We start from the raw sequence: 21,710 nt of genomic DNA on the forward strand, positions 1-21,710 counted from the left end.
CTGAGTCAGGCCCCGCCTTCTCCGGGTTTCGGAGAACGCCTTGACGCCACTTCCTGCCTGGCCCCCTACCCCGGAAGCGGTGCCCTGGGCCACTCCCGGCGAGTGATTGGTGCTTCGGTTCACCTACCAATTGCTGCGCGGCTCGGATCCTCTGCTTCATGGACCGCACGTGTGAGGAGAGGCCCGCGGAGGATGAGAGAGACGAGGAGGACCCCGACTCCGCGGAAGCCCCAGCCCGGATCCGGGACACTCCGGAAGATATCGTGCTGGAGGCTCCGGCCAGTGGACTGGCGTTCCATCCGGCCCGCGATATCCTGGCGGCTGGGGACGTGGACGGGGACGTGTTCGTGTAAGTGCGGGGCAGAGATGGGGGCGTGGTGAGCGTGGTGGGTGTGGGGCTGCTCGGTCTGGAAGCTCCGCAGCGATGGAGCTGGGATGAGGAGAGAAAGTTACAGGGAGACTAAGTTTACAAGACTCAGTCTTGTCCAATTCGTTTAATAACATTCGTCTTTAAGCAAGTTACCACACAAATCTATTAAAAGAACTGAGAGACAAAGTGGCTGGAAAGTCGTGACGGAGCCCGGACAAGCAGGCGTTGAGGACACTGTTATTTCCCACCGAAATATTGTATTGATCCTGAAACAGGACCAACGGGGCCCCCTGCTTTCGCTTCTTGCCCACTTTAATTGATCTTTCAAAAACACAAATCCAACCACCTCACTTCCTTGATTAAAACCCTTCAATAGTTTACCTTTGCTTTTAGAATTAAGTTGAAATTCCTTATTCCGGCTTTCAGGGCCTTGAGCATCTGGCCCTTGCTCACTTTTATTTCTTGTTTTCTGTGCTTATTCATCGTTACCTTTTTAATGTACCTTGAAGCCTCAGCTCCTTTGCACATGTTATTCCTTCTTCCTGGAATTTCCCTCACTTGCACCTATTGTCCCAGAGTTCCCAGCATCTCTTCACTCTTCAAACATGTCTCAGACTAAATTAGATTACCTGTTAGATGCTGCCTTGGCACCAGATACCTTTTCCTCATAAACTACATAATGGTGTGTAATCATACATCCGTTTGCATAATTATTTGAACACTGTCTCCTCCACTAAAAAAATGTTTTTTAAACTTTTTTGACCTCGCCCCACAGTAAAAATAGCTTTTATATTATGTGTGATGCACTCTAATATTTTCTGATTTATTTTATTCTGTCGTTATTGCGGGCACACACAGAAAATGCTGATTGCAGCTCAGTAATGGGTCATGACTAGCGTTTGAAAAACAACGTTCTGGAGTGTAATCTGTAGTCTCTTTAGTTCTCCATTTTATCTCCTGCTTCTAGCCCAGGGTTAGTGCTCAATACACGTTTGATTTTGAATAAAAGATGTAGGCTGGAAGCAGTGAAAAGCCATTGAAGGCCTTAACCAGGAGAGTTGTGCTATCAGATTTACTTAATGAATTTAAACCCCAAATCCCTCATTAGCTGCAATGGCCTTGGGCAAGTTAATTTCTGATTTTCATCTTTGAAAATGGGAACAGTAGAGAATTCTCTGGTGGTCCCATGGTTAGGACTCCGTGCTTTCACTGCCAGGGCCCCAGGAACTAAGATCCCGCAAGCCCTGTGGCTCTGAGGAAGGAGGGAGGGATGGAGGGAAAGAAGGAAGGAAGGGAGGGAGGGAGGGAGAAAGGGAGAGAGAGAAAAAATAGAGAAAGAGAGGGAGAGGGGGCTTCCTGGTGGTGCAGTGGTTAAGAATCCTCCTGCCAATGCAGGAGACACGGGTTCGAGCCCTGGCCCAGGAAGATCCCACATGCCACTGAGCAACTAAGCCCATGCGCCACAACTACTGAGCCTGAGCTCTAGAGCTGGAGTAACTAAGCCCATGTGCCACAACTACTGAGCCTGCGCTCTAGAGCCGGAGCAGCTAAGCCCGTGCGCCACAACTACTGAAGCCCACGTGCCTAGAGCCCGTGCTCCCCAACAATAGAAGCCACCGCAATGAGAAGCCCGCACACCGCACCGAAGAATAGCCCCTGCTTGCCGCAGCTAGAGAAAGCCGCGCACAGCAACAAAGACCCAACACAGCCAAAGATAAATAAAATAAATAAATTTATATAAAAAAAAAGAGAGGGAGGGAGGGAGAGAGAGAGAGAGTAAGGCAGGCAGGCAGGCAGGGAAGGCAAGGCGGGAAGGAAGGACGAAAGAAAATGGGAACAATAATACATACCTTGCAGAGAGGTTTACTACTTTTATCCATGTTTACAGTGCCAGATACTTGGGAGTCACCCTGGACTTTTCTTCACACACCCCCCTGGCTTCTGTTTGTCTCCTCTTCTCTACCCTCAGCCACTGCCTTCTGGAGGCCTCAAACTTCTCCCATGACCATTCCAGAGAGGTTCCTTTTTCCCAAAGGATTCAATTCAGACTTATGCTTGGCCTACATGGTTGTCTCAAGCCTAGTCCAGCCCATCTTTCCAGATCCAGCTATACTCTGTCTGCCCACTTGAACTCTCCTCATTCCTCGTGTCTGCCCTGGGAGAGACATCAGCATCTGCCTCCAATATCTGCCCTTTGTTCTCTGCCAGGTGAACTACTTATTCTTCATGATCCAACTCACACGTCATCACCTTAGTTAGCTTTCCAGGGCTCTCTTCCCTTCCAAAGTATTCATTCAATCTGTGTTTATTAAGCAGCTTTTTCATGCTAGGCACTGGGACAGAGCAAACAATAAGTAGACCCAGTTCTGCCTGCCTGGAACTCACTAGCAAGCAAGCACTTATTCATTCAACGCTTTTTGAAGATCTGCTGAGGCAGGCACTAGGGATAATCTCTGACAGGTACTTGCCTCAAAGCTGAGCGTACAGGCTGGTGCCTCTCTGCTCTACCTCCCTTTTCATCCTTCCGCCCCACGTGTTCACGGTGTGCCGTAATTTTTTTTTTTTTTTTTTTTGGCTGCGTTGGGTCTTCGTTGCTGCACGCGGGCTTTTCTCTGGTTGCGGCGAGTGGGGGCTAGTCTTCGTTGTGGTGCACAGGCTTCTCATTGCGGTGGCTTTTCTTGTTGGGAGCATGGGCTCTAGGCGCGTGGGCTTCAGTAGTTGTGGCACACAGGCTCAGTAGTTGTGGCTCGCAGGCTCAAGAGCGCAGGCTCAGTAGCTGTGGCGCACGGGCTTAGTTGTTCAGCATGTGGGATCTTCCCAGACCAGGGCTCGAACCCATGTCTCCTGCATTGGCAGGCGGATTCTTAACCACTGTGCCACCAGGGAAGCCCAATGTGCCGTAATTAACTGTGGCTTTCTTTAGCTGCTATAGGCCTGGAGTGTAATATCCCTGTCTTACTAAACTTTACATTTCCAACTTCTGGGCTGTTCTGTCATTTTTGGACCTCCAGAGCGATACAGACCTAATCTTTCCCCAGGTTAGGGCTTTCAAAGATGATGAAGAGGGGTGGGGTGAGGTCACAAAAATGTACATTGAATGAAAAAAGGACCTCACATTTGAAGCTCATTGAAGATGGGAAAATGGGGGACTTCCCTCGTGGTCCAGTGGGTAAGACTCCGCGCTCCCAATGCAGGGGGCCCAGGTTCAATCCCTAGTCGGAGAACTAAATTCCGCATGCATGCTGCAACGAAGATCCTGCGTGCTGCAACTAAGACCCGGCACAGCCAAAATAAATAAATAAATATTAAAGAAAATAATAATATAAATACCTATTCATTTAAAAAAAAAGAAAATGGGATGGTAAGCTCCTTGGGCTTGGAGGTGTGCAAGCAGGAACTCCTAGGTAGGTGGAAGTTTGGCTAGTTGGTCTCTGTACTCCCAGGTGAGGTCTGGAGTCATTCACTCTTCTTCCATTCTCCCCAGCTTTTCCTACTCCTGCCAAGAGGGAGAAACCAAGGAGCACTGGTCCTCAGGTCACCACCTCAAGTCCTGCCGAGCCATTGTCTTCTCTGAAGATGGGCAGAGTGAGTATTAGGAAAGGCAGCCACCAGTGTGGTGGTGGGAAGGGAGCAATGAACACCACCATGACCTGGGCATTTCCCCCTCCCTCCCCACAGAACTTGTTACTGTCTCCAAGGACAAAGCCATCCATTTTCTAGATGTGGAGCTGGGACGACTGGAAAGACGCATTTCCAAGGCTCACGGGTAAGGGGAAGCCAACTGTGTGTTGAGATAAAGGGTAAAGATTGATTGGTACATCCCTACTGGGACAAAGGTGCTCAAAGAAGTTCTGTATCTGTGTCTCTAGTGTCCCCATCAACAGCCTGCTGCTGGTGGATGAGAATGTTCTGGCCACTGGGGATGACACAGGTGGCATCCGCCTCTGGGACCAGCGGAAGGAGGGTCCCTTAATGGATATGCGGCAGCATGAGGAGTACATTGCTGACATGGCTCTGGACCCAGCCAAGAAGCTGCTGCTGACAGCCAGGTACAGCCTCAAAGCTGCATCCCCTCCCTTCCGTGTTAAATGTTTCCCTCGGTGGGTACCTCCAGCCAAGCCTGCTACTTTGCTCTCTCTACAGCGGAGATGGCTGCCTTGGTGTCTTCAACATCAGGCGACGCCGGTTTGAGTTGCTCTCCGAGCCTCAGTCTGGAGACCTGACCTCTGTTACACTTATGAAAGTACAGCTGGGTGCGGCGGGATGGGGGTGTGCGATAGGGACTTGGTTTGATGTGGCTCCACAAACACGGTTTGCCCTGTTTCCCTGCAGTGTGGGAAGAAGGTGGCCTGTGGCTCCAGTGAAGGTACCATCTACCTCTTCAACTGGGATGGCTTTGGGGCCACAAGTGACCGCTTTGCCCTGAGAGCGGAGTCCATTGACTGCATGGTTCCAGTCACTGAGAGTCTGCTGTGTACCGGCTCCACCGATGGAGTCATCAGGTGAGAGGAGGCGGATGGCCCTCCAGTCACAGGAAGGGTAGACCTAACCGGCCCATACCGAACGCTTTTCTTTCTGTCCAGGGCTGTCAACATCCTGCCAAACCGAGTGGTGGGCAGTGTGGGCCAGCATGCCGGGGAACCTGTGGAGAAGCTAGCCCTCTCCCACTGCGGCCGCTTCCTGGCCAGCAGTGGCCATGACCAGCGCCTCAAGTTTTGGGACATGGCCCAGCTGCGGGCTTTGGTGGTGGATGACTACCGCCGGCGCAAGAAAAAGGGAGGGCCACTACGGGCGCTGAGCAGCAAGGCCTGGAGCACCGATGACTTCTTTGCAGGACTGAGGGAGGAGGGAGAGGACGCCACAGCTCAGGAGGAAGAGGAGGAAAGTGAGGATGACAGTGACTGAGGGAATGAGCTGAATCTCAGGATGGGTTCTCAGTGGACAAGAGTCTTGCTTTCTGGGCTGGATCCCTAGAGAGGCTGGGAATTTAAAATATCCTATTGTGCACAAGAAGATGCTCAGGATCGGCACACTGATGTGGGGAAGTACTTGCCCTGTCGCAGCTGCTCACTCCACCAGTGTAAGACAAGCCCACAGCTGGGGCAAGACGGCACGGACACAGGTGTATACCAACCAGGGGTTTAATATAAATACAACCAGCATAGAAAAACTCAAAACTACGCATACACCAAAACCAGGATGCCAAGTGGTGGGGGCAAAGGCAGATTTCTGACCCTTTGGCTCAGCCAGCCCCCAAATAAAAACACCAACAAAGACAAATCAAGAAAATAAGAAGCAAAGATTCATGCTAAGCTGTGGGAGGAGAGAGGGGTGTGTGTGCGAGTGTGTGTCAGAGAACAACCCTGGGGTCAGGTTAAACCCCAGGCTGGGATGGGGAAGGGAAGCTCCCTCACCACAACTTAGCCAAACTTGAGCTGCCCGGAGGTGCTGTGGGCCCTGCCCCAGCTGGGAGGCTGTGTCAGGCCTAGGGCAGTGCCCATGCTCCTCCCCTTCTTGGGATCAGATAGCAGCTGCCCAGGCCTGCTGGGCCAGGGACTGACACAGGCTCCGCCTACTCATTCAGGCTGCCTGGGGAGAGGATTAGGTCACTGCTGAACCATGGTACCTCCTGCCTCAGCCCCAGCAGACCGCAGGAGGCTGGCCCCAGACTCAATGACTCCAGCAGCCGTGCAGACACAGCATCCTTGGCCACCTCATGCCCATCCTGCCCACTGGGGTCCAGCACAACCCAGATGAGGCCACTGAAGGGCACTGGATGCCCAGGGATCACCACCTGGTACCAGAATCGGTGCCAGCCAGCAGAGCCTGTGCCCAAACACTTGGTGAGGAACAATGGGCTGCCCAACTTCATCCGTTGGCACAGCAGCTGCAGGGCAGCCCGAGCCCCTTGGAACTCCAGCCCCTTGTCCCTGGCCAGGGCTACTTGGCTGCCCTCTGGCTGTAAGCACTGTAGAGAGGGATCCGTGAGCTGCTGGCGGAGTCGCTGCTTCAGGTCTGGCTTAAGCCACTCCACAGCCACCTGTTCTCCACAGAGGCGTGACTGCCCTGCAGGAAAAAGGCAGAGACAGGGCGGGGTCTAAGCCCTGGGCCCAAGCCCCCAGACCGGAGTCCTCTGGAGTCACACAAGCCTGTTTAATTTGTAGCCTCCCCATTTCCTGGTGTGACCCCAGGCGAGTTAAATAACTTCTCTAGGCTTCTTTGTGTTTACTTACAAAGGGAGTGCAATAACTGCTACCTTCTAAGTTTCCTTGGAGTACTGGTTGATTGCAGGCTTTGTCTACCTCATAACCATCAGAATAGCTAACCTTTACCATGAATACTTGCCAAGAACTACAGAATGTGCTAAATGCTGCGTAATTCTCAGTTTCAGGAAGCAGGTTCTACAATGGATAAAAGGTAGGCTCAGTTGGATTGCCTTGGGCAAGTCAATTTTTCTTAAAACAGTCTATCTAAAGAGGGACAACGTTCTACGTTTCACTGCAATGTGGAGTTTTAAGTCAGGAGATAGTGCATGTGAAGTGTGAAGTTTAGGTGAGTGGTAGCTGGTAGAACCGGTGGAAATTTAAAAACGTGAGGTCAGATAGTCTGTTTCAAACTCAAGTGTGTTTGACCCTAAGGTCTCGCGACTTTAACCCGCTATGCTGATCTACGCTGACGTGTTGAGGTAAAGTGCCGGGCAGAACGCGTTTAGCCCCAACCAGCGGCCCCTCGCAGTCTCCACCCCTACCTTCCACCAGGGCCTTTTTGGCCATGGCTGCGGCGCGGTGCGAGCTGAACTTGAGCAATGCGATCTGCGCGGGCGCCGGCCCGGGGCTGGGCAGCAGCAGCGCCTCCTGCAGGCCGGGACTCAGCGGCTGCAGCGCGAGCAGCAGCGCGCGGCGGCTCAGGCCCGGCGGCAACCCGTCCACACTCAGCTCGCACTTCTCGGTGCTGCGGCACACGAGCAGCGGGCAGGACGGCCGCAGCGGGTGGTTGTGCAGCGTGGCGATGGCGGCCTGGGCGCCGCGTCGCGAGCTGTAGCGGGCGTAAGCGAAGCCGCGGTTCAGACCGCTGAAGGTCATCATCAGGCGGAACTCGTAGAGGCGGCCCACGCGCTGGAACAGTGGGATCAGCTGGTGCTCGTACACGTCCTGGGGCAGCCGCCCGATAAACACTTCTGACCCGGCCGGCGGCGGGCTGCCCACCCATCCTGGGGGAAGGCGGGGGGAGGGGCACCGTCATCCACCCGGATGGTTCCGGGGTCGAGGTTCAGGGACCGAGCGCAGGAGGGAGTATGTGTGCACACGTCTGTGAAATGGTTACAACACCCGTACGCCCCGGGTCGTTGGCATAACTGGGTGACTGAGCTACCAACGGGGCTGGCACCTTAAGACTGGCTCCCTTCCTCGAGGGGACGGGTGGGTGGGAAGCCACAGACAATGAGTTGTATCAGCCGGGGGGGCGGGTAACGGGGTAGTTAGAAGTTTCTGACTGTGGCGCCTCGGCGTAGGCCCCTCCCTCCCCCGAACGCGGCGGCTCGGGGCCGTCGAGGCTGCCCTAGCCCTCCCGTAGGCGTAGGGCTGGGACTACCGTACCTGGGGGTGGCCCGCCATACTTTCTCTGCCCGTTCACCTGCACCAGGCGGATGCCCGTCTCCCTGACCCACGCCTCCAGCGCCGCCTTGTTCTCTGGATTCACCCTCTCACACCACAGCTGAGGGGAAAAGGGCAGGTTGGAATGCCGTATCGCCGCGTCCACCCCCACCTCGCCTGTGATGTCCAGGGCTCACCGACCCCCTGGTAGGCAAACACTTACCTCACACTCCCGCTTGGACTGCATTGCTCTCCCACTGGCTCGCTCGTACCCCCTTTATAACCTCCTCCCTATCTGCCCATCTGGAAGCTTCCCTACTCCTCCACCCCCCAAGCTCTCATTGGCTCTGAGCACGACCCCGCCCACCAAGGGGGTGGGGGTATCCGCCGCACGTGCGCCGCGGGAACCTCAGACCCTCAGGTGAAAGCTAGAGACCCTAGTGGGTGGGTCTGCGGGCAGCCCCACCTCCTAAAAAACGGCTCGCAAAGCGGCAGGACGGAGGCTGGAAGCGAGAACGTCAGCGGCGCCCTTCCCCTGCGGAATAGCCCGTGGGAGCTACTGTAAGTGTCTCTCCCCATTTTCCACCGCTGAAGTGGTCGCAGTGGGAGGCCCAGGCTCTGACAGGGAAGGCCGGGCTAGGCAGTAGTGACACAGGCAGGCTCCAGTGGTTGAGGCATTTTATTGGACTTTCCTCGGCGGCTGGTTGTGGGAAGCGTTGCCTCCACCTGGTTGTAGGGCCCTGCCGAGGAGACCATCTTGGGCCAGTTCCCCGTGGCCCACCCATTTTTGGGTGGCCATTTTTGCCTGTGATTACCAATAAAATAATCATAATAAAAATAAAAAAGTCTCTGTTCTGACCACTCTTCAGGTCTTCCTGTTGGGAAGGAAACGTGCAAAGCTGTTGAAGTACGTATGCAGAGTTTTGTCTTAGCCTTAAATAGTGCCAGTCCCACTTTCCTCTGATAGTTCAACTCAGCAGATGCAAAGGGGCTGGCTTGTTCTCCTTTTGATTTCCTCCACAAGGTCTTCTCTTCGGACGTCCACCTGGCCAGGATGGAGGAATAAGGTGGTATGAGCATCTTGTGTTCCACTGCTCTCTGAGCACCCATGCCTTCCTCTAGTCATCATGCCTGGCTCAGCTGGGCGCAGGAACCCAATCAAACACCTCAGGGGAGAGGCAGCGCTTCTTGTGGGAGGTGGAGAGACACAGGGTATGTGTGGGGATGGAGATTTTACCCTGCCATGACCATAGTAACATGTTACCCCCTTAAGTCCTTTAGGAGTGGGTGTTAATATGAATGCCAGGCTTTTGCTTAGGTCTTGGATGGGCCTTGGCCTGCCGAAATGGCACACATTCCCCATCCCTCAGCCCTCCTGTCCACCTACTTACCTCTTCCCTGCTGGCCACCGAGCGGAGCTTGATGACCCCGTCCTTGAGCTCTTGCTCACCAACGATGGCCACCAGTGGGATGCCTGCCTCCTCACAGTACTGCAGCTGGTTCAGTAACTTGGGGTTCTTCTTGTAGAGCAGCTCTGCCTGCAGGGGACCAGGGAAAGAGATGAAGGCTGTCTTCTGCAGTCCTCCGGGACAACCTCCTTGGGGCCCAAGTTGGCACCTTGCTCTGACCTTCACCCCAAGAAGTCACAGTAATGGCAGGGCCACTATGGATAAGCTTTTATTTCGTTTGTGTCCAGCACTCCCAAATTTGCTGCCACCCTGGGGCTTGCCTCCTCTACCTTGATACCAGCATCCCATAACTCTGAGATGAGCTTCAGTCTCTCCTCCAGCAGCTTCTTCTGTGCAGATGCCACAAGCACCTGTGTTTCTGTGGTCCGTACCTTCTCCTCCAAGGCCTAGGGAAGAAGCAGTTAAGAAAGAACTGGGCTACCCTTTACAACACCTTAAAAGAGCAAACAAAGCAGGCTCTTGTCAGGATTCTGAGACCAGGCCCAACTCCACCAGGGCAGGCTAGTCTTCTCATCTAGCAACTGGGCAAAAAGTAGCTCTTAGAAGAATAAGAAATGAACTGACTGGCTTGTACTTAGGACTTGCCAGAATTAATAATGGAGGGCAAAGGTAGCTTATGTACAGTAACTTCAAGCTTATCTCCATCTAGAACCTTATGCATCATAAGTGATATTCTGAGCTCACCCAGGCAATCCAATCACCCCTGGCAGTCCTAGTTCCCACAGTCAGGAGACTGTGTCTCTTATACGTCAGCCATAGGGCACAACTTGGGGGGTGTGTGGATGGAGGGGAGAAAGAATGCTGCTGTTGTCTCTTTTTCTGGAAAACTATTCCCATTGTTCTTACAACATAAGATGCCTACTGGAACAGTGACCTCAATTGGAAAACACCAGTGGGTTCCACTCTAGAGAAAAGGGTGGGAGCAGTGGGAAGGTTACTGCCAGAGCATTACCCGAGGGATGAAAGGCAACCAGCCACTTAAGAGCAGTAGCAACAAAGGTGGGCTTGAGGCCAAGAAGGGCTTTCTTCATGTTACTCTAGGTGCTAGAGAGTCAGGATAGCCATCTGAGGGATCCCACAGCCTCAGATACACGCTTCCCACTTAGAGACAATATCGCAGAGTGGGAGCAAGACTTTGGAGTTGGACTGCCTGCATCCAAATTCTGACTCTGCCACTTAAACCTTGGGCAAATTATTTGATCTATAATCTTCAGTTCCCTTGCCTAAGAAATGTAAATAATAAAAGTAGCTACCCTCAGAGGGCTGTTTAAGAGTTTGATTAGACAATGCGTGAAAAGCACTAAGCACAGTGCTTAGCACAGAGTAGTAAAGTATTAAGTGTTCTGTGTTATGAGGAAGATTCAGGTCTTTGGATATATTGGCCTAGATTCCTGACAGCTCTGAAGGAAGTAGGGAGCAAAGGATTTTGTGAAGAAAGAATGATCAAAGATCCATCAAGCTGGCCTATAATGGGGTGGGAGTCTGAAGGACAGCAACAGTCTTCTCTCCATTTCTTTGCAAAGATGCAACTTGCCCAATGCAGTACTACTTGCCCCCTTAGAGATCAAAGAAGATAGCTCAGGTGCCACCATCTGCCCAGAATGTCTTCCACCCAGCCCGAAGACCTACCTCCAGCCTCTGCTCCACAGTGGAGAAGATCCGCTCTACCCCAATGCTGAGCCCCACGCATGGCACCTTGCGCCCTTTGGGATCAAACATGCCCACCAGCCCATCATAGCGCCCTCCAGCCGCCACACTGCCCACACCCAGGGGCTCTTCCCCTGCCTGGGCTGGGGGCTGTAGCAGCACTGCCTCATAGATCACCCCGGTATAGTAGTCCAGCCCTCGAGCAAGGCTCAGGTCGAAGGAGATCTGGAGGGATAAGAACATGGTCAGTAGCAGATGAGGATCAAAGGCCTCCAGCCCTGGAGCTCAGCTAAGGCTCCCATCCCAACCTGACTCACCTTGTCAGCAATGCCAAACAAGGTCAGATACTCAAATAGCAGCTTCAGGTCTCCCAGGCCCTCCAAGGCCTGCTTGTTTTGGGACAATTTAGGATCCTGGAGCAGCTGTTCCACCAGGGATACCCCACCTGGGGAGACAGATTTGTGAGCCAGACTGACAAGAAGAAAAAGATAAGGGCTTTACCTTTTCCTCTGGATTACACATGTATGCATGTGTGCACACACACACATGCATTCCCTTTCCCTCTCTCTCCAGTGCATACACACACACACACACACGGAGGAGTCTGGCTTTAGCTTGAGGGCAGTGGGATGGCTGCCGGGGAGGCAGGGTTTGTTTCTCACCATGCTGCTGGACGTAGTCCCCAACGCGGTCAGCCACCTCAGGTGCCAGGCCCTTCTCTCCCACCATCTCACTCTTTACTTCCTCCCAGGAAACCTGAGCAGACAGATACCAGTCAGGGAACCCTGGGCAGCTTCCCCAGTGCAGAGCAAGTGTGAGCCCTTCTCAGGGGGTGGTCTTGAGGAGAAGCTGCCCGTCAACCTATATCCTGGGGCTAATCTTCCTCTGTGGGCATAGAGGCAGGGCCCTCTCTCTCCTAATCTTTTCCATTTCTCAGGGCAGGGTGTGATCTGGGAAAAGAAGAGTCAGGGGTTTGGGTCGTTACCTTGTCCAGCTTGTCCACTGAGGAGCAGATGGTGCGGAACTTGCTGTCAGGAACACCACAGACGGCAAACGTCCCATCTAGGATGCGCCGATCGTTCACCTGCAGCGACCCAAGGCATAGTGAGAAGAGAATCTCTTTACAGGACCCTCGATAGCCTTGGACACTTAGGCTACTGGTTCATCTGCACCAGGACCTTCTCCTGTGAGAGGCCAGGCCCAGCTCTGCCCTCCCAGCCCCATTCAGCTCTGACCTTGACCAGGAAGTCACCTATCTGGAGTGAACTCAGGATCTCACACATTATCTTCAGGCACTCTGCATCAGGAATCATGGGGTCAAATTGCCCAGCAATGTCAAAATCCTGTAGGGAGAGGGTTAGCTAGAGATCCTCAGGGGTTTAACCTTGAGGGAGGACTCCTGGGAGCTCTGCTCTCTATGAAGGAGGCCTCTTTGCACTCATGCGCAGACCACATTCTTCATTCTCCGTCTGACTGTCAGCCCAGAGCAAAACCCCAGTATTCCTGGGTCTCTTACCAGTCCTGGTTTTCTTCCCATCCACAGGGCTATTCCTTCATTATCTCACTCATCTATTTTTCCTTATTTCCTTCCACTGTTGTGGGAGCAATTATACGGCCTTAGTCCTTTATTCATTCAGAATCTGTGCCACCAGTCTGGGCGACAGTACCTCAAATCCAGTTTCCTCATCCTTTGCTGTGATCCTATCACTGTGGTTTAATATAAAAAGCACTGGACCCAGAGTTCTAGTCCTAACTTTGCCTTTCTTATCCCTATGATCTCTTCATCTTGCTGAGCCTCAAGTTTCCTCAGATAAAATGAGGAGAGTGATCCCTGTCCTGTATATGAAAATACTAAAGAAATCTTAGGGTTAGCATTATCTGGGGCATCTAGATTTTTCAGGACACCAAAAGTACTCAATAGATTCTACTGGCTCAAGGGAGGGCCTCCTTACCCATCCTGCCCCCATACTCACACACTGGTAGAATTCCCGATATCGGCCTCGGGTCATGGCTGGGTTATCCCGCCGATATACTTTTGCTATGTGGTAGCGTTTAATGTTGGTCAGTTTATTCATTGCCAAATATCGAGCAAAAGGAACCTGATGACAAAGAGTTAAGGGGAAAGCCCCACCTTTCACAGTCTGGAAGTTGATTATCATCATCAACAGAAGCTGGGGTCTAACCGCACCCTGTGTGGGTAAAACCACCATCTGTAAGATTAACAGCATTTCTGAACATGAGCAAGAATCAACTTTGTTACCATACTGGGCAGCTGAAGTCTCATAAAATATTAAGGCTCTTTTCTTTTTGGGCTATGCTGAGCACAGCAGGGGGGTGGGCAGATTGGCCAGGGAGCAGAAAAAGGGCCCCAAGTAGGGATCTCTAAACAGATGATTCTCTGACATAGCTTGGAGATAAAGGAAAAGTGCTGTTGGTCAATTAGGGAGAATTCTGTCCACCAGCCAGGGCAAGGGAGATGTATTCTGAATCCAGGGGATTGTTGGCAGAGTCAGAACTGGACCCTGACATAAAGCTGAGGTCTCACTCAGGATTCAGAAGCCTTCGAAGGCTAGCTATGCTCTGTTTAGCCAAAGCCCAGCTCCTGGTTTAGAGAAATAACTTCCCTGACTGCAAGATGCATTATATTTGATCCCACCTATGTCTAGCTCCCCCAAACCTGAGGCTAGAAAAAGCCCCAGCCCAGAAAGGGCCAATACATCCAAAGTTTAAAAAGATACAGTGAGGTCATAGCGAAGAGACAGCAGCTCCCCACCTTGGTCCTTCAGGTCATAGATAAGCTTAGAGTCTTCCCCATACTTTCCAGTCAGTGTTTCCTGGAGAAAACATAAAGAAATGTGATCATAATGATAAATATAACAATTTGAAAGGAAGTTTTAAAAACAAAAACCCACCATTCTAACTATGACTGATTTCAACTTATCTACATTTCCTCTGTTCTCTCTCCCAATGTTTCCTTATTTGATGTAGTTATAATCAAGGAAATACCAATTTGGTTTTCTGCTTATCACATTTCCATTTTGTGACAGCTGAAGTATTATTTTTAAAAGCTGCATTGGGAGTTCCCTGGTGGTCCAGTGGTTAGGACTGCGCGCTCACTGCCGAGGGCCTGGGTTCAATCCCCAGTTGGGGAACTACGATCCCGCAAGCTGTGCGGCATGGCCAAAAAAAAAAAAAAAAAAAACGCTGCATAATATTCTAGTGAGAAGAAGCTATTTCCTTCCTTCCTAGTGTTACACTGATAGATGTTTAGGTTATTCCAATTGAAAAAAAAATTCCATAGCATTTCAATAAATATATTTGGGTACACAGTTTTTTCTTTTGAATATTTTTTTGGAGGATAAATGCCTAGGAGTGGGTCATTAGATCAACAAAGATAAATGTTTTTATGACGGCCTAAGATTTGAACACTGTCAAAAGCCAAAACTGAGAGAGTCCTTGCCCTGTGATGTCTTCAACAAGATAACATATTTCACTATCAGACTGGCAAAGTTCAAAAAACCTGAAAATTCCCAGTGTGTAGAAAATAGAAACACTCATACAATGGTTGGTGTTATGGCCAGAGAATACAGTGGTTGGTATTATGGCCTGAATCGTGTCCCCTCGAAATTCATATATTGAAGCGCTATTCCCTGCACCCACCCGGCCCCCGTAACCTCAGATTGTGACTCTATTTGGAGACAGGTCTTTAAAGAAGTAATTAAGGTAAAATGAGGTCATTAGGATGAGTCTTAATCCAATATAACTCATGTCCTTATAAAAAGAGGAAATTTGGACACAGAGGAGGGAAGATGATGTGAAGACATAGGGAAAAGACACCATCTAAAAGCCAGTGAGAGAGGCCTTAAGCAGATCCTTCCCTCATGACCCTCAGAAGAAACCAACCCTGCTGACAGCTTATCTTGGACTTCTAGCCTCCAGACAATAAATTTCTGTTCTTTAAGCCACCCAGTCTATGGTATTTTGTTATGGGAACACTAGCAAACTAATATAGTTGGTAGAAATAGGAATGAGTACAACCATTTGACCCAGAAATTCTACTTCTGTGAATTTACCCTGCAGATAAATGCCCACTAGTACCAGACATTGTTCTAAGCCCTGTGTATACATCAGTGAACAAAGGCAGTCCATGCCCTCATGGATCTTCTATAGTAATGAAAAGAAACAGGCAGTACATTAATGCAAGGAAACAAATTAACATAACTTTTGATAGTGATAGCTGCTTTAACGGAAATAAAATAGGTCAATGTGATAGACAAGGGCTACTTTAGACAAGGCAGTTGGAGAGGAGTATTTGAGGAATGGTATTTTAGTTGAAATCTGAAATTTAAATCTGTCATGTCTAATTTACTCTGGAATTAAAGTCATGCAGAGAGCTAGAGAAAAAGGGAGTTCAGCAAGAGGGAAGAGCAAGAACAAAGGCTCGAAGAAAGAAACATATTTAATATGTTCCAGGAATAGAAAAAGACCATGGTAGCACAGTGGGCAAGGGGAAGAAGCACATGAGATGATGTGGGAAAGGTAGGCAGTTGCCACATCATGTAGGGCCTTGTAAGCCTGAGTAAAGAGTTTGGATTTTATTATAAATGCATTGGGAGTCACTGGGTTTTAAGCAGGGAGGGATGCAAAGAACCATTTTTTAATAGCAAAGAACTAGAAACAACCTCAGGGTCCATCAATAGGAGACTGGTTGCATATTTATCCTTTATATGTTCGATTTACATGTATCTAGGAAACATCTCAAGTACAGGTGCCATGGAATTCAATGTAGACAGGAGCCATAACAACTTCCACTCCTGAGAAGGGCTCTCTTTTGGATGCTGCTGGCCACAACCAAGGTAAATAAAAAGCAGGGCCTCTTTCTCTATGCCAGTCCTGTCCCCCTTCTCATGGAGAAAATGCCAATCTTTGTCTGCAACAAGAGAGAGACCTTTGGTCTTCACTCTCTTGCCATCCTCTTTGTTGTTTGTATACCCATTATTCCACCATGCAATTTCTCCTCATCCACCCCTCACCTTTAGTTCAAACACAGGTGTATCAATTACTTCTGCACCGTGGCGCTTGAAACAGCTGATGATTACATCAAACACCTTCTCCCGAACTGCCATCTGCCGGGGACTGTAGTCTCTTGTGCCCTTGGAGTCAAAATCAGCCAGAGAACCAGGGATGGGGTTTAAAAACAAAGAACAGTAAGGTCTAGAAATATAAAAGCATGACTTCAATGATGGCGAATGAAAACCCTGCCCCAAATTTAGGTTTTCCTACAGGTCACTGAGTTGTAAAACAAGTACAAACAATTCCCTATTAATTACCACACCCATTTGCTCTCACCCTTCTAAATTCCAACCCCTTTTTAGCTTGGTTCTGTATTCTAGAATTCTTGGAACTCTGTTCTCTGAGAAATTTTCCTAAACTCATTTTCTGGGAAACAGAACATTCCCCTGCCTAATAGAAAACATCTACCTGATGACAGGCATATAACCAACTCAAACTGGCTTAATGAATCTAATTCCAAATTTTACAAGTAACATTCTCTCCCAACATACCTTAAAAAAAAATCCTAATGAACACTATTTTTTCTTTCTTTTTTTTTTTTAAATTTATTTAGTTATTTTTGGCTGCATCAGGTCTTCGTTGCTGCACGCGGGCTTTCTCTAGTTGTGGCGAGCGGGGTCTATTCTTCGTTGCGGTGCGCAGGCTTCTCATTGCGGTGGCTTCTCTTGTTGTAGAGCACGGGCTCTAGGTGCGTGGGCTTCAGTAGTTGTAGCACGCGGGCTCAGTAGTTGTGGCTCACGGGCTCTAGAGCACAGGCTCAGTAGTTGTGGCATTCAGGCTTAGTTGCTCCGAGGCATGTGCGATCTTCCCGGACCAGGGCTCAAACCCGTGTCCCCTGCTTTGGCAGGCGGATTCTTAACCACTGTGCCACCAGGGAAGTCCCCACTATTTTTTTCTTTAATTTTTTTCTGATAGCCCTATGACAAGGGCTAAGTAAATGAATTTGAACGTGTTGAGAAGTTAAATCATTACTTAAGGCCATTCAGCTGTTTCCTGGCAGTCAGTACTAGAACTCTGTTCTTCCAGGTCAGAGCTTCTAGTTTGGGCTTTTATATGCTACTCACAAGTAGGACCTCTTTAGTCTCAGGACTCCTTTACACTCTTACTATTTACTAAGGACCCCAAAGTGGATTATACCTATCAATATTTATCGTATTATAAATTAAAACTGCAAACATTTAAAAATATTAATTCACTTAACAAAAAGAAAATCCATTACATGTTAACATAAATAACATTTTAGGAAAATGTAACTACTTTCCAAAACAAAAACATTTGGTGACAAGAGTGGCATTGATTTACATTTTTGCAAATCTTTAATGCCTGGGTTAACAGAAGACAGCTGAATTCTCATATATGCTTTTTGCATTCAATTCTGTTGTGATATGTTGTTCTGGTTGATTATATAAAGAAAATCTAGCCTTACAGAGATGTGTAATTGTAAAAGGAGGAATATTTTTAGTAAACTTTTCAGCTAATTGTAGATATTTTTTTTAAATTAATTAATTAATTAATTTTATTTTTGGCTGTGTTGGGTCTTCGTTTCTGTCCGAGGGCTTTCTCTAGTTATGGCAAGCGGGGGCCACTCTTCATCGTGGTGCGTGGGCCTCTCACTGTCGTGGCCTCTTGTTGTGGAGCACAGGTTCCAGACGCGCAGGCTCAGTAGTTGTGGTGCACGGGCCTAGTTGCTCCGTGGCATGTGGGATCTTCCCAGGCCAGGGCTCGAACCCGTGTCCCCTGCATTGGCAGGCAGATTCTCAACCACTGCGCCACCAGGGAAGCCCCAGATATTCTTCTTAAACTACACCAAAATCCAAAGAGGGAGAGCTTCTTAAGGATTGGTTTGCAATGTGGAATCTGAAACTACATCAATGAACTTTTCACACTGTTACATTAAAATCCATTATAAGGTACCCAGAATTCACAGAGACAGAAAGTAGAACGATGGTTACCAGGGGCTGAAGGGAGGGTAGAATGGGGTGTTACTGTTTAATGGGTAAAGAATTTCAGTTTGGTATGATGAAAAAGTTCTGGGGGTTGAATAGTGGTTATGGTTGTACAGCAATATGAATGTACTTAATGCCACTGAACTGTACACCTAAAAATGGTTGAAATGGCAAATTTTATGTTATGTATATTTTAGTACGATTTTAGAAATATCTGTTACTCTATCTTGTACTTTGGATATTTTACGCAGGCACAATTTTATAACATCATGCATTGGTCATTTAGAAAATATTTGTTCTTTGATAACAGTTACATAGATCTTCCAAATGTTGATATGCCTCATTATACAATATCAAAAAACCGTATTTGTTCATGTCACCATAGATCTCATCAGGAAAGTCTTCAAGTATTGAGAACCTGTCAAGCTCATGGTGGAAAACACAAGTTCTAACTTTGACTCCAACACTTGAATTTTATCACTGGCAACAAATACCGCTGAATGTTTTCCTTGAGGTGACAAGGCTCACTTTGTTCATTTTTGTGAAAATATCTGCCCAATATCCAAATCTTTAACACAATAGTTTATCTTTCAGTTTTTCTTTGAAATAAAAAAGGTTTTCCATGAAAAAAGCAGCTAGTTCAGCCTACAGTTCACACATGGCACAAGCATTTTTCCTACTTTGGAATGCAGCAGAAGTGCTTTATTTGTGCTTTCCATTTCATCATACAGAACATTAAAAAACAGTGTACTCAAGGGTCGATATTCAATAAAATTAATAATTTTTACTGTTTTATCAAGGACATTCTTAAGTGAAACTGAATCTTTTTTTTTACTGTGAGTTCACGAAAGTAAAGAACATAATGGTTATTAGTACAGCTCAGTGCCAATATCTTAATTTGTGCTAAGACACCAGCAGTTCTACACACCAGTGCTTTTGCACCTCACCGCAAACGAAGTGAAAAAGGCAAATAACATTATGAAAATAATTTTGACCAGGAAGGTTCCTTGAAAAAGTCCTTTCCCCATAATACTGAGTTTTCTGTTAATTATGAATCACATGTCAAGAAATGTATTTCAACAAACTAAGTGGATATTAACTCTCCAGTATATTCTCATTTTCTTTTTTTTTTTTAAACATCTTTATTGGAGTATAATTGCTTTACAGTGTTGTGTTAGTTTCTGCTGTATCTCATTTTCTTTTAACATTAAATTATGGAAATTTTCCAACACACATTATAGAGAATAGTACACTGGACCACCCCACCCTGTGTTTATTACCTACCTTCAACAACTATCAACATCTGCTATCCTTATTTTATCTAAGCCCCAACATTTTTTTTCCTGCAGTATTTTAAAGTAAGTCCCAGATATCATATACTTTCATCATAAATATTTCAGTATGATTGTCTAACATATAAGGATTAAAAAACAAAACACTACAATACCTTTCTTACACCCAATATAATTTAACAGCAACCCTTTACCTAGTGCCCAAACCATGTTTAATTACCCCCAACTGCCACAATAATATCTTTTTATGGTTGACTTGTTTGAATCAGATTCTTAATAAGTTCATAACTTGTACTTGGTTTATATGTCTCATGTCTATTTAATCTGCAACAGTTTCCTTTCCTTTTTTTAAAAAAAATGTCCTTTATTTGTTGAGGAAACTGAGTCATTTTTCTGAAAGAATTTTTCTCGTTCTAGATTTGGTTAACCGTTTATTCAATGTGGTCATTTAACATGTTCCTCCATTTCCCATATTTCCAGTAAACTGGTAGTTAGGTAAACTGGTAGTTAAGTCTGAAGACTGATTAGATTCAGGTACAATTCTTCTTGGCAAGAATACTTCATAGGTGGTGCTGTGTACTTCTTATTGCATCACGTCAAGAGGAACATAATGTCTGGTTGTCCTACTTTTAGTGATGCTAAGATTGATCATTGGGTTTAGCTGAGGTCAGCCTGATGTATCATAAATCCCCATTAATCTTTTCACCCAATAGTTTGAATAACTACTGATGGTCACTGCCTTGGGGTTTTACACCATCTCTTTAACCTTTGAAATGAGTTATATGTAGAAAGGAATAGCTCAGTGATTTTAGGAGCCCAAAGAATTACTCTTAAACGGTGACATCTCAACATAAGGAAGACAGATCATCTCCCCTCTACTTTGGAATTAAATTTCACATACATTCATTGAATACCTATTTAGTCCCAGACTCTCAGGTTAAATAAACCATGTGAATAATGAAAAGTCAGCAATAAATGCAATAACAGAGATACTTATGAAGTGCCAAGGGAACCCAGATGATAGGTAAATAGTTCAGTTTACAGAACTTACAGAAAGTGGCATCTGAACTGAAATCATGGTGGTTGAGCTAGGAATCTCCAACTTCATTCCAATCTACTCTCCTTCTCTATTTGGTTCTAGTCATAAAGGTCTTTTTATAGTTCCTGGAAACTACCAAGGTTCTTTCTCACTTCAGTATTTCCATACCCTACCTGGACTTATCTTCCTCACACTCTTCACCCGGCTGTCTTCCACTCATCTATTAGGTTATCTAGTCTATCACTTCTTCAGACTTCCCAGTTCTCCCTTATTTTTCTCAGAGCATCCTTTTTACTTCTTTACATCACTTAACACAATTTGTAGTTACATATCCATGTGTGGGATTATTTCTCCTAAGCCTGTTTCCTTCAGTAGAATGTAAGCTCCCTGAGGGCAGGCTATATTGTTCACCATGGTACACTCACTGCTTTGTACAGTGCTAGGCACACAGTAAGCACTTAGTAAATATTTACTGAATGAAAGAAGGAGTAGCAGTAGCAGGTAGACTCCCCTAAGCACCCAGCTGGCCTAGTTTCTGCCATCACTTTGCCATCCCAGAATGACTCAGAGTCCAATCCAGCCTGGCGCCTACAGCCAACTGTTGTTTCCTCTGCAGGATTTCAGATCCTCCTCAATTACCTGATTCAGAGAAGCAGGCATATATGCGTCCTTGTAAGTGGAATTAGGGACCCTCTCAGAGGCTCCCTAAAGGAATATTTACCTTGGGGGTTTTGAGCACAAACTTCTGTTTCCCTTCATCAGGGCCCAGTTGTGCCTTCAGTTTCAGTAGTTTTGCCACCTCCTCCTCGATCTGTGGAGGGAAAGTAGGCGCTGGGCTACCACATCTGCCACCCCCTCCCTCTTCCATCATTCATTCAGTATCCCTCCCTCATCAGGATGTGGGGCATATCTCTCTCCCAAGCCTAGCTTTGCTTCTCTCGGGTCCTACCGCAGCTACCTCCCCACCCAGCCCGTCCTCCTACCTACAAGTCCAGTCCCTTCTTCCACATCCCCATCCTCTGTGCAGACCACTCCCCGCTCTGTTCTCCCAGGCCTTCCTTTGTCCCCTCTCCTGCCTCCTGGGTCGTACCTGCTCGGCGCCGGCCTTCTGCTGCTTAAGGGCCCGCACGCGCTCTCCCTGAAGTCGCACAAAATCCTCCAGCGTGGCACGATCTGCCATACTGGCTGCCAACTGGAGCTGACTGGTGTCTAGGTAGGTTGTGGGGGGCCACAGCTTCAGCTCGGATGACTTCCGGCTATCGAGTCGAGGGCCCGCACGCCT

At 48.0% G+C, this 21,710-nt stretch overlaps 3 protein-coding genes across 3 annotated transcripts; 1 reads left to right on the forward strand and 2 right to left on the reverse strand.

The window, feature by feature from the left end:
* The first annotated feature begins 75 nt into the window (after nt 1–75).
* WDR55 (WD repeat domain 55) lies at nt 76–7,125 on the forward strand. The gene is made up of 7 exons (XM_007194107.3): nt 76–349; nt 3,855–3,955; nt 4,049–4,136; nt 4,240–4,419; nt 4,514–4,613; nt 4,703–4,872; nt 4,954–7,125. Exons 1-7 carry the CDS (start codon nt 159–161, stop codon nt 5,273–5,275), a joined length of 1,152 nt encoding a protein of 383 aa, XP_007194169.1. The 5' UTR covers nt 76–158; the 3' UTR covers nt 5,276–7,125.
* Nucleotides 5,496–8,478, reverse strand: DND1 (DND microRNA-mediated repression inhibitor 1). Its single transcript, XM_007194106.3, is given in 5 exon segments — nt 5,496–6,044; nt 6,047–6,436; nt 7,119–7,580; nt 7,966–8,083; nt 8,186–8,478. Coding segments are annotated over 5 exon segments (1,062 nt in total). The 5' UTR covers nt 8,210–8,478; the 3' UTR covers nt 5,496–5,976.
* A 145-nt stretch (nt 8,479–8,623) lies between these two features.
* Nucleotides 8,624–21,696, reverse strand: HARS1 (histidyl-tRNA synthetase 1). The gene is made up of 13 exons (XM_007194105.2): nt 21,519–21,696; nt 21,150–21,239; nt 16,112–16,231; nt 13,817–13,912; nt 13,052–13,177; nt 12,314–12,421; nt 12,064–12,162; nt 11,741–11,834; nt 11,396–11,523; nt 11,061–11,303; nt 9,701–9,817; nt 9,354–9,500; nt 8,624–9,007 (listed from the first exon to the last, which is right to left on the reverse strand). The coding sequence occupies exons 1-13, from the start codon at nt 21,606–21,608 to the stop codon at nt 8,936–8,938; spliced, it is 1,530 nt and encodes a 509-aa protein (XP_007194167.1). The 5' UTR covers nt 21,609–21,696; the 3' UTR covers nt 8,624–8,935.
* Nucleotides 21,697–21,710: the final 14 nt, after the last annotated feature.

The sequence above is a fragment of the Balaenoptera acutorostrata genome, chromosome 2 (assembly GCF_949987535.1).
Source record: "Balaenoptera acutorostrata chromosome 2, mBalAcu1.1, whole genome shotgun sequence".
Lineage (NCBI taxonomy): Eukaryota > Metazoa > Chordata > Mammalia > Artiodactyla > Balaenopteridae > Balaenoptera > Balaenoptera acutorostrata.

What these genes read in the sequence shown, in the direction of transcription:
- WDR55 (XM_007194107.3), top strand. Translation starts at nt 159, where the DNA reads ATGGACCGCACGTGTGAGGAGAGGCCCGCGGAGGATGAGAGAGACGAG. An exon ending in GTGGACGGGGACGTGTTCGT is followed by an intron (nt 350 to 3,854) that starts GTAAGTGCGGGG and finishes CATTCTCCCCAG; the next exon opens with CTTTTCCTACTCCTGCCAAG. An exon ending in CCTCTGTTACACTTATGAAA is followed by an intron (nt 4,614 to 4,702) that starts GTACAGCTGGGT and finishes GTTTCCCTGCAG; the next exon opens with TGTGGGAAGAAGGTGGCCTG.
- HARS1 (XM_007194105.2), bottom strand. Translation starts at nt 21,608, where the DNA reads ATGGCAGATCGTGCCACGCTGGAGGATTTTGTGCGACTTCAGGGAGAG. An exon ending in CTCTTCGCTATGACCTCACT is followed by an intron (nt 13,178 to 13,816) that starts GTATCTTTTTAA and finishes CTTTGTCATCAG; the next exon opens with GTTCCTTTTGCTCGATATTT. An exon ending in ATCGGGAATTCTACCAGTGT is followed by an intron (nt 12,422 to 13,051) that starts GTGAGTATGGGG and finishes CTCTCCCTACAG; the next exon opens with GATTTTGACATTGCTGGGCA.